The sequence below is a fragment of the Staurois parvus genome, unplaced genomic scaffold, assembly GCF_062004578.1.
Source record: "Staurois parvus isolate SC_StPar_1 unplaced genomic scaffold, SC_StPar_1.0 ptg000860l, whole genome shotgun sequence".
NCBI lineage: Eukaryota > Metazoa > Chordata > Amphibia > Anura > Ranidae > Staurois > Staurois parvus.
The window spans coordinates 1269134-1282469 of NW_028318656.1; the positions used below are offsets into that span (position 1 = coordinate 1269134).

Below are 13336 nucleotides of genomic sequence, written 5' to 3' on the forward strand. Positions count from 1 at the left end.
AATGGGAGGCCCGTAATCTGCCAGCACCCTATCACAAAATGGAACCCAGCAGCAGTGTGAGGACACCTGAAAGTGGCACATGGCAGAGTGTGGCGATAGAGACAGCAGCAATGGGAGGCCGTACAGGGACCCATGACACACTGTGGACCTGGTAGCAGCGTGAGGAGGCGGTACAGGGGCCCATGGCAGATTAAAGGCCTGGCAGCAGCAATGGGAGGCCCGTAATCTGCCAGCACCCTATGACAAAATGGAACCCAGCAGCAGTGTGAGGACACCTGAAAGTGGCACATGGAAGAGTGTGGCGATAGAGACAGCAGCAATGGGAGGCCGTACAGGGACCCATGACACACTGTGGACCTGGCAGCAGCGTGAGGAGGCGGTACGGGGGCCCATGGCAGATTAAGGGCCTGGCCGCAGCAATGGGAGGCCCGTAATCTGCCAGCATCCTATGACAAAATGGAACCCAGCAGCAGTGTGAGGACACCTGAAAGTGGCACATGGCAGAGTGTGGCGATGGAGACAGCAGCAATGGGAGGCGGTACAGGGACCCATGACACACTGTGGACCTGGCAGCAGCGTGAGGAGGCGGTACAGGGGCCCATGGCAGATTAGGGGCCTGGCCGCAGCAATGGGAGGCCCGTAATCTGCCAGCACCCTATCACAAAATGGAACCCAGCAGCAGTGTGAGGAGACCTGAAAGTGGCACATGGCAGAGTGTGGCGATGGAGACAGCAGCAATGGGAGGCGGTACAGGGACCCATGACACACTGTGGACCTGGCAGCAGCGTGAGGAGGCGGTACAGGGGCCCATGGCAGATTACAGGCCTGGCAGCAGCAATGGGAGGCCCGTAATCTGCCAGCACCCTATGACAAAATGGAACCCAGCAGCAGTGTGAGGAGACCTGAAAGTGGCACATGGCAGAGTGTGGCGATGGAGACAGCAGCAATGGGAGGCGGTACAGGGACCCATGACACACTCTGGACCTGGCAGCAGCATGAGGAGGCGGTACAGGGGCCCATGGCAGATTACGGGCCTGGCAGCAGCAATGGGAGGCACGTAATCTGCCAGCACCCTATGACAAAATGGAACCCAGCAGCAGTGTGAGGAGACCTGAAAGTGGCACATGGCAGAGTGTGGCGATGGAGACAGCAGCAATGGGAGGCCGTACAGGGACCCATGACACACTCTGGACCTGGCAGCAGCATGAGGAGGCGGTACAGGGGCCCATGGCAGATTACGGGCCTGGCAGCAGCAATGGGAGGCCCGTAATCTGGCAGCACCCTATGACAAAATGGAACCCACCAGCAGTGGAGCTGGTGCTCTACTCCGTGGCCGTTTGCCTCCACTGACACTGCTGCGACCCTGCTGCCTCCTGGGCAACCCACCGACTGTTTTGCTCGCTGCCAAGCTGGCACCCTCTTCTCCTGATGATGCGGAAGCAATAGCCTGATGACGACGAGGCTGCCAAGTGCGATCAGCCTCATCATCATCAATTAGGGTCTCCGCCTCACTACTAGCCCCCTCGGCTGCGTGTGGGTCAGGAGACAGACCTGTCTCTAGACCGGCTACCGAGCCACTCTCCTCGCCAGTACTTCTTCGCCTGGCTGCTGAAGAGGCGGATGTCTCCCCCCGTTCCTGACCGCCCTCTGTTAGCTCTTCCTCACTGTACAGTGGAGCTGAGCCCACAGCATGCGATACTTCGCTTGGTGAGGGAACAGCAAAGGACAGGGGCAGGTAGAGGACACGTGATTTCAGTGGGCTTGCTCCCGGGCCATGCCAACTAACGGTTGTGTCTGACGTACACACCGACCGTTGGCTGTAGGTGTCAGAGTTGACCTGGGAAGAGGAAGACGACCGAGCCAACCAATCGATGACGGCAGGGTTGTCGGTGGAGACACGACCGCTGGATGACACCGGGAGCACTGGCCTCTGGCTGCGACTAATGCTGCCTCAACCCCTTCCTCTGCTGCCACGTCTGCTCGCTCCTAAAACATTGCCTCCTCTGCCACTCCTCTGCGTGTTGTCTGACATACTCTTTAATTCAACGATTCTGTGTCCCTGAGTAACAATTCTGTGTCCCTCAGTAACAATTCTGTGTCCCTCAGTAACAATTCTGTGTCCCTCAGTAACAATTCTGTGTCCCTCAGTAACAATTCTGTGTCTGTCCCTGAGTAACAATTCTGTGTCTGTCCCTGAGTAACAATTCTGTGTCTGTCCCTGAGTAACAATTCTGTGTCTGTCCCTGAGTAACAATTCTGTGTCCCTCAGTAACAATTCTGTGTCTGTCCCTGAGTAACAATTCTGTGTCTGTCCCTGAGTAACAATTCTGTGTCTGTCCCTGAGTAACAATTCTGTGTCCCTCAGTAACAATTCTGTGTCCCTCAGTAACAATTCTGTGTCCCTCAGTAACAATTCTGTGTCTGTCCCTGAGTAACAATTCTGTGTCTGTCCCTGAGTAACAATTCTGTGTCTGTCCCTGAGTAACAATTCTGTGTCCCTCAGTAACAATTCTGTGTCTGTCCCTGAGTAACAATTCTGTGTCCCTCAGTAACAATTCTGTGTCTGTCCCTCAGTAACAATTCTGTGTCTGTCCCTGAGTAACAATTCTGTGTCTGTCCCTGAGTAACAATTCTGTGTCCCTAAGTAACGGTTCTGTGTCCCTAAGTAACGGTTCTGTGTCCCTATGTAACGGTTCTGTGGCACTAAGTAACGGTTCTGTGTCCCTAAGTAACGGTTCTGTGTCCCTAAGTAACGGTTCTGTGTCCCTAAGTAACGATTCTGTGGCCCTAAGTAACGGTTCTGTGTCCCTAAGTAACGGTTCTGTGTCCCTAAGTAACGATTCTGTGGCCCTAAGTAACGGTTCTGTGTCCCTAAGTAACGATTCTGTGGCCCTAAGTAACGGTTCTGTGTCCCTAAGTAACGGTTCTGTGTCCCTAAGTAACGATTCTGTGGCCCTAAGTAACGGTTCTGTGTCCCTAAGTAACGATTCTGTTACACAGACAGGTCTGCCTCTCTTGAATGACTGGAGGCTAATGGAGAATTCTAAAATGGGCACAATTTATAGCTCGACCATTACACAGTGCTGGCTGGCTGGCTGCTGATTGGCTAATGCGATCACATGTCATGAATGAATGCATTATGGGTCAGCGCGCCTTGTCTGCGCGCCTTCCCAGAGATCCCCGCTCCGTCGCCGCACATGTCGCCGCCATTTTAGGAAAAATTTCGATTCACGCATCCGAAGTCTGCTAATTTTCGGATTCGGCGCGAATCGAAATTTTCCTAATATTCGAAACGAATTCCACTTCGCCTAGTTCGATTCGCTCATCTCTAGGAATAAGCTACCTGGGAATAAAATTTACTCCTTCCTTAAAAGGTCTATATCAGGCAAATTATATCCCATTACTAAACAAAATAAAGGGCAAGCTGAGGAGACTGTCAAAAGGTGGAGGCTCATGGATGGGTCGTATAAATCTGGTAAAGATGGTAGTAATAGTACCAAAAATTCTGTATAAGTTTCATATGCTACCAGTACACCTTCCGGGATCATTTTGTGGGATAATTGAGAAGTTGATACTCAAGTTTATTTGGGCAAATAAAAAAATCGAGAATTAATTATGAGGTATTGTGTAGGGCAAAAGGGAATGGGGGCCTGGGTTTGCCTAATATGAAGAAATACTACTTAGCGGTGATACTATCACGTATAATAGACTGGACATTTAACATACAAGGGAACAGTTGGGTGAATATGGAAAGGACTTTGAGTAAGGCACAGATAGGGAAGATGGTGTGGATATCATATCATTTTCATACATTAGATGTGAATATTCGTTAACTGACAAAGATTGCTTTAAATATTTGGGATAGTATAAGCAAAAAGGATGGAAATATAACTCACTTATGACGCCCCTGAGGGGAGTGGAATATTTCCCCCCAGGGAAGGATAACATTTCTGGGAAATGGCTTAAAGATAAAAATGCACATTTGAAGGATATATTGAACAAAGGGAAATTGCACACTTTTTTAGATTTAAAAAAGAAAGATGATTTATTTTTCACATTAGATGAATGGCGGTATTGTCAATTTAGTCACTTTGTTTCATTATAACACAAGATATAAGGCAAGTGCTGCTAGCAAAAAGGCAAGGTAACAAACCCACAGTAATCCATACAATAAAAACATCTCAGATCATATAAAATCAGAGAATCATAAAAAACTCTAAAATTATGAACATAAATAATGAATATAATTAGTCCATGGCACTACAGGTCACAGCAATGCCCGATGATCGTCAAACTACAAGGTGCAACAATACCAGCTGGGATGCTCGAGAGTGCTCATGATCCAACATGGAAATCCACCACCTTTTATGGATGTGCACTCACCAGAACGCTACTTGTATAATAGCGTTAATGCTGATCCTTATGGGGGTCTCAGGAAGCCATAAATAGGGAGCGGACTTCTACAGGGCCAGGGCTATGAAAAACCAGCAAAGGATCCTTCTAAGGGGAGAAGCTCACCACAGGAGCCGAAGGTATGACAATATAGTATAGTATTTATTGTAAATAGTTAAAAGTAATCCATGTGGATACAGCAAAGAGTTAAATGCATAAAAGCATACCAAGATGGCCACCGCTCCGAACTCCAAGCATGGAGTGTGTTTCGTGACCATGAACGTCTTCAGGGGCACGCATACTACGTTCTATTTTTTTATTTATTATATTCTTTTATTAAGTTTATATTATAAATACAACACATTATTCAAACATTACAATCGCATAATCTCCAAATCAAATTTTACAAAATCCCTTCCCCTGCTTCCCATCTCATCCAACACCCCCCTCCCCGGTCACCTCCTTCTATTTTCTCTTTCTACCTGTTCCTCTATTTTGCTCCTGACGTCTTTCTTCATCACACCACTCTCCTTCTGTATCTACCAAACAACTTAAAAAAGAAAACCCTCGTTGCTATCTTGTCTCTACCCCTCCTTCGTTACATTCGGATCAGTTCTAAAAATCTCTTGGATGTTTTTAAATCCTTTCACCTATCCCAAATGTCCCTAAACGTTTTAATTTTATTCTCTCCAATATGGTATAGTTCCTTCATCCTATAGATAAACTCCACTTTTATTTCCGGGGTTTCCTGAGTCTGCCAGAATTTAGGGATTTATCCTTTTGCCACATTTATTAAATAAAATACCATTGTGTTCTTATATTGTTTCACCGACACCCTCAGAGGAAGTCGTAATGACGGAGCGCATCAGGGAGTGAGCATCCGTGATGTCAGCGCATCGGCATGTTCACCGGTAGTGACGGTATCTCCCACATACGGATGTGCAACAGCAGGCTGTACACAGAAGCATGGTGAGATGCCAGATTCACTGCACTTGCGGTGAAACGCTATGTGGTTTATTTGTGTTTTATGCATTGGATGTGTGAAACTTACCTGATCGATGGTGATTGGTGAGCCCATGAGGAGGATATCTGGCATTGCTTGATATTGACCACAATCTGGTGAGTGTTTATTCTGATGGGGTGCTAGTCACTTTAAAGGCACAGAGGTGTTGGAGTGGTCCTTTTGGAATACAGATATTGTTTTTGGAGGAACTATTAAGGTGGACTGGACGTTTTGCAAAACACACTTCATTACACCTTGATGGAAGAACTGTTTCATTTTATTTTATTTTATTGTCCTTTTCTAATTATTAATTTTATATTTATTTTGTGTGTTATTATATACAGTTAAACTCTGTTTTATGAGAGATTGCTTTATACTCATACTTCATTTTATTTATTATTATCATAACAGCGGCTCATTACCTTGGAATGTATTTTTTATTTTTTGTGTTTTTTTGCTATTTAATTCACCAACCCATAAGAAAGTAGTTATAAGCTCTCTGAGCGTGATACTTTTTAATTAAAATGGAATATAATTTATCTGATATACAGTCATGGCCGAAATTGTTGGCACCCTTGATATTTTTCCTGAAAATCATGTATTTCTCACGAAACGTATTGCATTAACACATGTTTTGCTATACACATGTTTATTCCCTTTGTGTGTATTGGGACAAAACAAAAAAAGGGAGGAAAGAAAGCAAATTCGACATAATGTCACACAAACCTCCAAAAATGGGCTGGACAAAAGTATTGGCACCCTTTCACAACTGCGGATAAATAAGAATGTTACAAGCATGTGATGCTCCTGTAAACTCACCTGGGGCAAGTAACAGGTGTGGGCAATATAGAAATCACACCTGAAAGCAGATAAAAAGGAGAGACGTTCACTTAACCTTTGCATTGTGTGTCTGTCTGTGCCACACTAAGCATGGACAACAGAAAGAGGAGACGAGAACTGTCTGAGGACCTGAGAACCAAAATTGTGGCAAAATATCAACAATCTCAAGGTTACAAGTCCATCTCCAGAGAACTAGATTTGCCTTTGTCCACAGTGCGCAACATTATCAAGAAGTTTGCAACCCATGGCACTGTAGCTAATCTCCCTGGTCGTGGACGGATGAGGAAAATTGATGAAAGATTGCAACGCAGAATAGTCCGGATGGTGGATAAGCAGCCCCAAACATGTTCCAAAGACATTCAAGCTGTCCTGCAGGCTCAGGGAGCATCAGTGTCAGCGCGAACTATCCGTCGACATTTAAATGAAATGAAACGCTATGGCAGGAGACCCAGGAGGACCCCACTGCTGACACAGAGACATAAAAAAGCAAGACTACAGTTTGCCAAAATGTACTTGAGTAAGCCAAAAGCCTTCTGGGAAAACGTCTTGTGGACAGATGAGACCAAGATAGAGCTTTTCGGTAAAGCACATCATTCTACTGTTTACCGAAAACGGAATGAGGCCTACAAAGAACAAAACACAGTACCTACGGTAAAATATGGTGGAGGTTCAATGATGTTTTGGGGTTGTTTTGCTGCCTCTGGCACTGGGTGCCTTGACTGTGTGCAAGGCATCATGAAATCTGAGGATTACCAAAGGATTTTGGGTCGCACTGTAGGGCCCAGTGTCAGAAAGCTGGGTTTGCGTCCAAGATCCTGGGTCTTCCAGCAGGACAATGACCCCAAACATACGTCAAAAAGCACTCAGAAATGGATGGCAAAGAAGCGCTGGAGAGTTCTGAAGTGGCCAGCAATGAGCCCAGATCTAAATCCCATTGAACACCTGTGGAGAGATCTTAAAATTGCTGTTGGGAAAAGGTGTCCTTCCAATAAGAGAGACCTGGAGCTGTTTGCAAAGGAAGAGTGGTCCAAAATTCCGGGTGAGAGGTGTCAGAAGCTTATTGATGGTTATAGGAAGCGACTGATTTCAGTTATGTTTTCCAAAGGGTGTGCAACCAAATATTAAGTTAAGGGTGCCAATACTTTTGTCCAGCCCATTTTTGGGGTTTTGTGTGACATTATGTCATATTTGCTTTTCTGCCTCTGTTTTATATTTGTTCCAATACATACAAAGGGAATAAACATGTGTATAGCAAAACATGTGTTAATGCAATACCTTTTTTGTGTGAAATACTTGATTTTCAGGAAAAATATCAAGGGTGCCAACAATTTCGGCCATGACTGTATATCCTTTAAGGAAGGGGTTAAATTTACACCTAAATAGCTCAATTCCTTTTCCCTCCATACAAAGGGGAAGGCATTCTGTAGTAACGGTTTATCTATCTTCGGAATATTAATATTTAATATCTCCGACTTCGATGGATTAATTTTCAAGTTTAATAACTCTCCGTAATATTTTAAAACTTTTATAAGGTTGGGTAAGGTTACTCTGGGGTTTACAATGTAAAATGAGGTGTTTTCTGCATATGCTGAGACCTTATGTTCCACGTCTCCCTTTACATCTACAGTAAATTCCTTCATACAGTCGCTAATAACAGTTCCAGGGATATAACAAACAATAGAGGGGAGAGTGGACATTCCTGCCTTGTTCCGTTATATATTTTAAAAGACTGTGACAGTGTACCGTTATCCTTTACTGCTGCTGATGGACAACTATACTTTTTATCCATTGTACCATTTTAGGATCAATTCCTAGTACATCCACTGTGTCAATCATAAATCCCCAATCTACCCTATCAAAAGCGTTTTCAGCATCAATCGAGAAAACTAACGTTGGGTGACTCCTTCTTTTTGTAAAAGAAGCAATGATCCTAATCCATTATCCCTTTGTTCTCTCCCTGGGATAAAACCCACCTGACTTAAATGTATCCACTCTGACATTAACTCTTTCATCCCATTTGCTAAAACCTTTGCGTATAATTTAGTATCTATATTTATTAATGATATTGGTCTATAACTGGCACACTGGGACAGGTCTTTCCCCTCTTTCAGTATGATTGTAATATATGCCTGCAATGACTCCTCTCTCATTTCTGTCCCCTCTCCTAATGCATTCATATACATACACAATTTACCATTACAAGGATTCACAAAAAGTCACAATTATTGCATTGTGTCTCACAGCATGTGTACTCGCTGTTATCTTCTGGTGTCCAGTGACGTTGTAGACCCTCCCCTACGCGTTGCTGAACAAGACACTTGGCTTCATCAGGGGGTTAATTCAATTACAACATCCTGATGAAGCCACGTGTCCTGTGGAGCAACGCGTAGGGGAGGGGCTACAACGTCACTCGACACCAGAGGATAAAGGCAAGTACACATGTTGTGAGGCACACACAGACAAAGACATTGATTTTACAAAGTGCTGTTTGTTTTTACACCATGTGAGTGCATTATTTGGGCACCTTAATAAAGGTTTACCTATAAAGTACTATGTCCATATTTCTTTTTTTCTCTATGACATCAAGGAATATCTAGGAGAGGATTAAGGAGGAGATCCATAGCAGCTGAAGGAGTGAAAGATCCCTGCAGGGATAACGAGCAGACAAGGAGGCAAGTGCTGCAGAGCACTTAGGAGACACCCAACATCTATGGTATGCTGCAGCAAATCATAGCAGGTTCCATTTATGTGAACAAAAAGCGCAATAAGCCTATCTGTTAGGCTTGTAAGGAGGTGAGCGTACAACTTTACCATTACAAGGATTCACAAAAAGTCACAATTATTGCATTTTGGATCACGCAATCACTTTTTTGGGGACTTTTTTTATATATAAAATTCTTTTCTTTTCTTTTTTTTTTTGAATGATCAAAGTAATGTTTTTTTTTTATAACACATTTCTTTCTGGGGATTATTTTGAGATTCACGTTTTTTATATTATAATTAGAGATGAGCGAATTATTCAAAAATTCGATTCGGCTGATTCGCCGAATTTCAGGAAGAAATTCGATTCGATGCGAATTTATTCGCTACGAAGTTAACTTATAAAAAGGGTTTCTAGGCTTCAGAGAGCCTTTAAATTAGTGCAGAACACTGTACCTTTAATTTAAATGCCCTTGGAGATGAGGAAGGAGAAGGATGAGAAGAAGGAGAAGGAGAAGGATGAGAAGAAGGAGAAGGAGAAGGATGAGAAGAAGGAGAAGGATGAGAAGAAGGAGAAGGAGAAGGAGAAGGATGAGAAGAAGGAGAAGGAGAAGGATGAGAAGATGGAGAAGGAGAAGGATGAGAAGAAGGAGAAGGAGAAGGATGAGAAGAAGGAGAAGGATGAGAAGAAGGAGAAGGATGAGAAGAAGGAGAAGGATGAGAAGAAGGATGAGAAGAAGGATGAGAAGAAGGATGAGAAGAAGGAGAAGGATGAGAAGAAGGATGAGAAGAAGGAGAAGGATGAGAAGAAGGATGAGAAGAAGGAGAAGGATGAGAAGAAGGAGAAGGATGAGAAGAAGGATGAGAAGAAGGAGAAGGATGAGAAGAAGGAGAAGGAGAAGGATGAGAAGAAGGAGAAGGATGAGAAGAAGGAGAAGGATGAGAAGAAGGAGAAGGAGAAGGATGAGAAGAAGGAGAAGGATGAGAAGAAGGAGAAGGATGAGAAGAAGGAGAAGGATGAGAAGAAGGAGAAGGATGAGAAGAAAGATGAGAAGAAGGAGAAGGATGAGAAGAAGGATGAGAAGAAGGAGAAGGATGAGAAGAAGGATGAGAAGAAGGAGAAGGATGAGAAGAAGGAGAAGGATGAGAAGAAGGATGAGAAGAAGGAGAAGGATGAGAAGAAGGATGAGAAGAAGGAGAAGGATGAGAAGAAGGAGAAGGAGAAGGATAAGAAGAAGGAGAAGGATGAGAAGAAGGAGAAGGAAAAGGATGAGAAGAAGGAGAAGGATGAGAAGAAGGAGAAGGAGAAGGATGAGAAGAAGGAGAAGGATGAGAAGAAGGAGAAGGATGAGAAGAAGGATGAGAAGAAGGATGAGAAGAAGGATGAGAAGAAGGAGAAGGATGAGAAGAAGGATGAGAAGAAGGAGAAGGATGGGAAGAAGAAGGATGAGAAGAAGGAGAAGGATGAGAAGAAGAAGAAGGATGAGAAGAAGGAGAAGGATGAGAAGAAGGAGAAGGATGAGAAGAAGAAGAAGGATGAGAAGAAGAAGAAGGATGAGAAGCAGGAGAATTCCAAGCCGGCAAAAAGTGTATCTGCAGAGCTCCGCTATTTCTTAGCGGAGCTCTGCAGATACACTTAGCGGAGCTCTGCAGATACACTTTTTGCCGGCTTGGAATTCTTCTTATTTTCATCCTACTTCTTCTTCTTCTTCATCCTCATCCTCATCCTCTTCTTCTTCTTCTGAGGATGAGGATGAAGAAGAAGAAGAAGAAGTAGGATGAAAATAAGAAGAATTCCAAGCCGGCAAAAAGTGTATCTGCAGAGCTCCGCTAAGTGTATCTGCAGAGCTCCTCTATTTCTGACAGTTCTCTGACAGTTCCTTCACATGTACAGCGGTTGAAACATTGTATCTGTTTCCGAATAAAAACATCTGTATCCTAAATGGAAACAAATAGATACAATGTTTCAACCGCTGTACATGTGAAGGAACTGTCAGAGAACTGTCAGAAATAGCGGAGCTCTCTGCAGGGACACTTTTGCCAGCTGATCGGGAAAAATCCGATTCGCGCACCCGAAGTAGGCAAATATTCGGATTCGACGCGAATCGAATTTTTCCTGAAATTCGTATCGAATTCCGGTTCGCCTCATCTCTAATTATAATTTAATAGGGGTGTTATTACTTAGTTATTTTTTATATATTTGATTTTTTGTTTATTTTGATTTGATTGATATTTTAGTATATTGGGAGCTCGACATGTAGAGTTTTTTTACATTTTATATACACAGTATGAGACTGTGATATTGTCAGCGATCCTTTTTCAACTCTTATTAGTGGCTCCCAAGTAATTAACAAATTTTATTTAGCTATGAGCATAATACCTCCTTGTACTTTTTATTATGTTATATCCAGGGAATTTTTTTCCTCAGAGAATAGCTGCAGGTACTTCCCCCCTTGTCTCCACCCATACCCACCTCTGAACACTGACCCTTGGTTCCACCCCCTACCCACCCAGTATGGCCCTTTTAGAGAAAACAGAACAAGTATTGACCCCTCCTGCAACAATAGATCCACCCAACAAAATTATCTGCCTGTCAGAAACAATAGATCTCCCAGTAGCCAGCATCAGTAAACCCCTTCTTCAACAGTAGACCCCCCCCTCCGAAATAATAAATTCCCCACCAGCAGCAATAGATTCCCCACCAGAAAGAAGAAACCCCCCCCCACAATGGCAACAGATTCCTTAGCAGCCAGCATCATAGACCCTCCAGCACGCCCTAGTACCCCAACCTTTACATACATTCATAGTGGAAGGTTTTTGGAACTGCTTTCCCCCACATTCCTGCTGAAATATGCCATGGTTACATCTTTGTTACCTCTGAAAAATGGAAATTCAATAAAAATAATTGATCAAGAACAAAAACAAAGGAGAACTTGAGCTTGGGACATTGTACCAATTTTACCTAATCAACTGCAATCCTTCTTAGCTCTTATCAGCTGCCTTATGGCTTTCTGAACATCTTTGTTCCTCAGGCTATAGATCAAGGGGTTCAGCATCGGGGTGATCACTGTGTAAAACACTGCCACCCTTTTGTCTGTGTCTCCTGTAACCAAATGTTCAGGTCTAACATACATAAATATGGCCGATCCATAGAACATGAACACCACCACAAGGTGGGGAATACATGTGGAAAATGCTTTCCTTTTTCCCAAACGAATTGTCATGACAGCAATTATGATTCGGATATATGAAATGAGGATTAGTGAAAGTGGGATGAAAAGCATTAAGGGCAAGCAAATCAGTTTTATGATGTCCATTACTGAGATGTCACTGCAAGCGAGCCGAAGCAACAGAGGGAGCTCACAGAAAAAGTGGTTGATGGTGTTAGGGCCACAAAAGGTTAAGCTGAATGTAAAATATGTGTCAAAAGATGAAATGACGCAACCAGTCAACCATGATATGCTGACAATACGAAAAGAGACCGTTGTGTTCATGATCATATTGTAATGCAGAGGGATGCAGATAGCCACATATCGGTCATAGGCCATGAATGCCAGAAGAAGACACTCAGTTTCTCCCAAGATCAGGGAAACACAGAACTGGACAGCACAGCCAGTGAATGAAATACTCTTTTTAGTTGAAAGAAAATTTACTAACATTTTGGGTACAATGGCGGAAGTGTAGCAGATGTCCACTAAAGAGAGACTAGACAGGAAGATGTACATGGAGGTGTGCAAAGGTTTGTCAGTCTTCACAGCCAGAATGATAAGGAAATTCCCAGTCAGTGTGATCATGTAAGCTACCAGGAAAATATGGAACAGCAGGATTTGTATGAAAGGATCCGATGAGAGGCCAAGAAGAATGAACTCAGTGACAGTACTTTGGTTTTGGGTGTACATATCAATCACTCCAAACTGCGATGAAGAAATATTTTTGGTTCTTATAACGTTATCATTTGTTTTGTATTTTTCATTGTCTGCTACATAGATTATTCAAGAAACTTTTTGCCTCTATTTTAAATAAAATAATTATGTATGAATGTCAAACCACAATTGGAATGAAACACTCCTAATAAAACCACGAGGACTTTAAAGGCTTTGTACTCCAGGCAGTAACACAATCAATGTTCATAAATGATATCATTTTATTACAACAAACATAAATATTAAAATATCGGGTCTAAATGATCATAGATGCTTCCACGGATTGAACAAAACACCATTAAAAACATAGAAGGATTCTGCAACCGTTACACGGACCCTTGTGCATTCCTGATGGTTTAAAAAAACTGCTTCCTCAGGGACCACACATGACATAGAACAAATTAAACCATATATACAGCTTACCACACAGTACTGATGTGGGCATGCGTGAATCCTACAATCCCCACAAGACCGCCAC

The 13336-nt window shown here is 43.3% G+C and overlaps 1 protein-coding gene across 1 annotated transcript; it reads right to left on the minus strand.

Annotated features, from left to right (window-relative positions):
* Positions 1-11901: 11901 nt before the first annotated feature.
* LOC149443290 (olfactory receptor 13D1-like) lies at positions 11902-12834 on the minus strand. Its single transcript, XM_089655689.1, has one exon. It carries the CDS (start codon positions 12832-12834, stop codon positions 11902-11904), a length of 933 nt encoding a protein of 310 aa, XP_089511815.1.
* Positions 12835-13336: the final 502 nt, after the last annotated feature.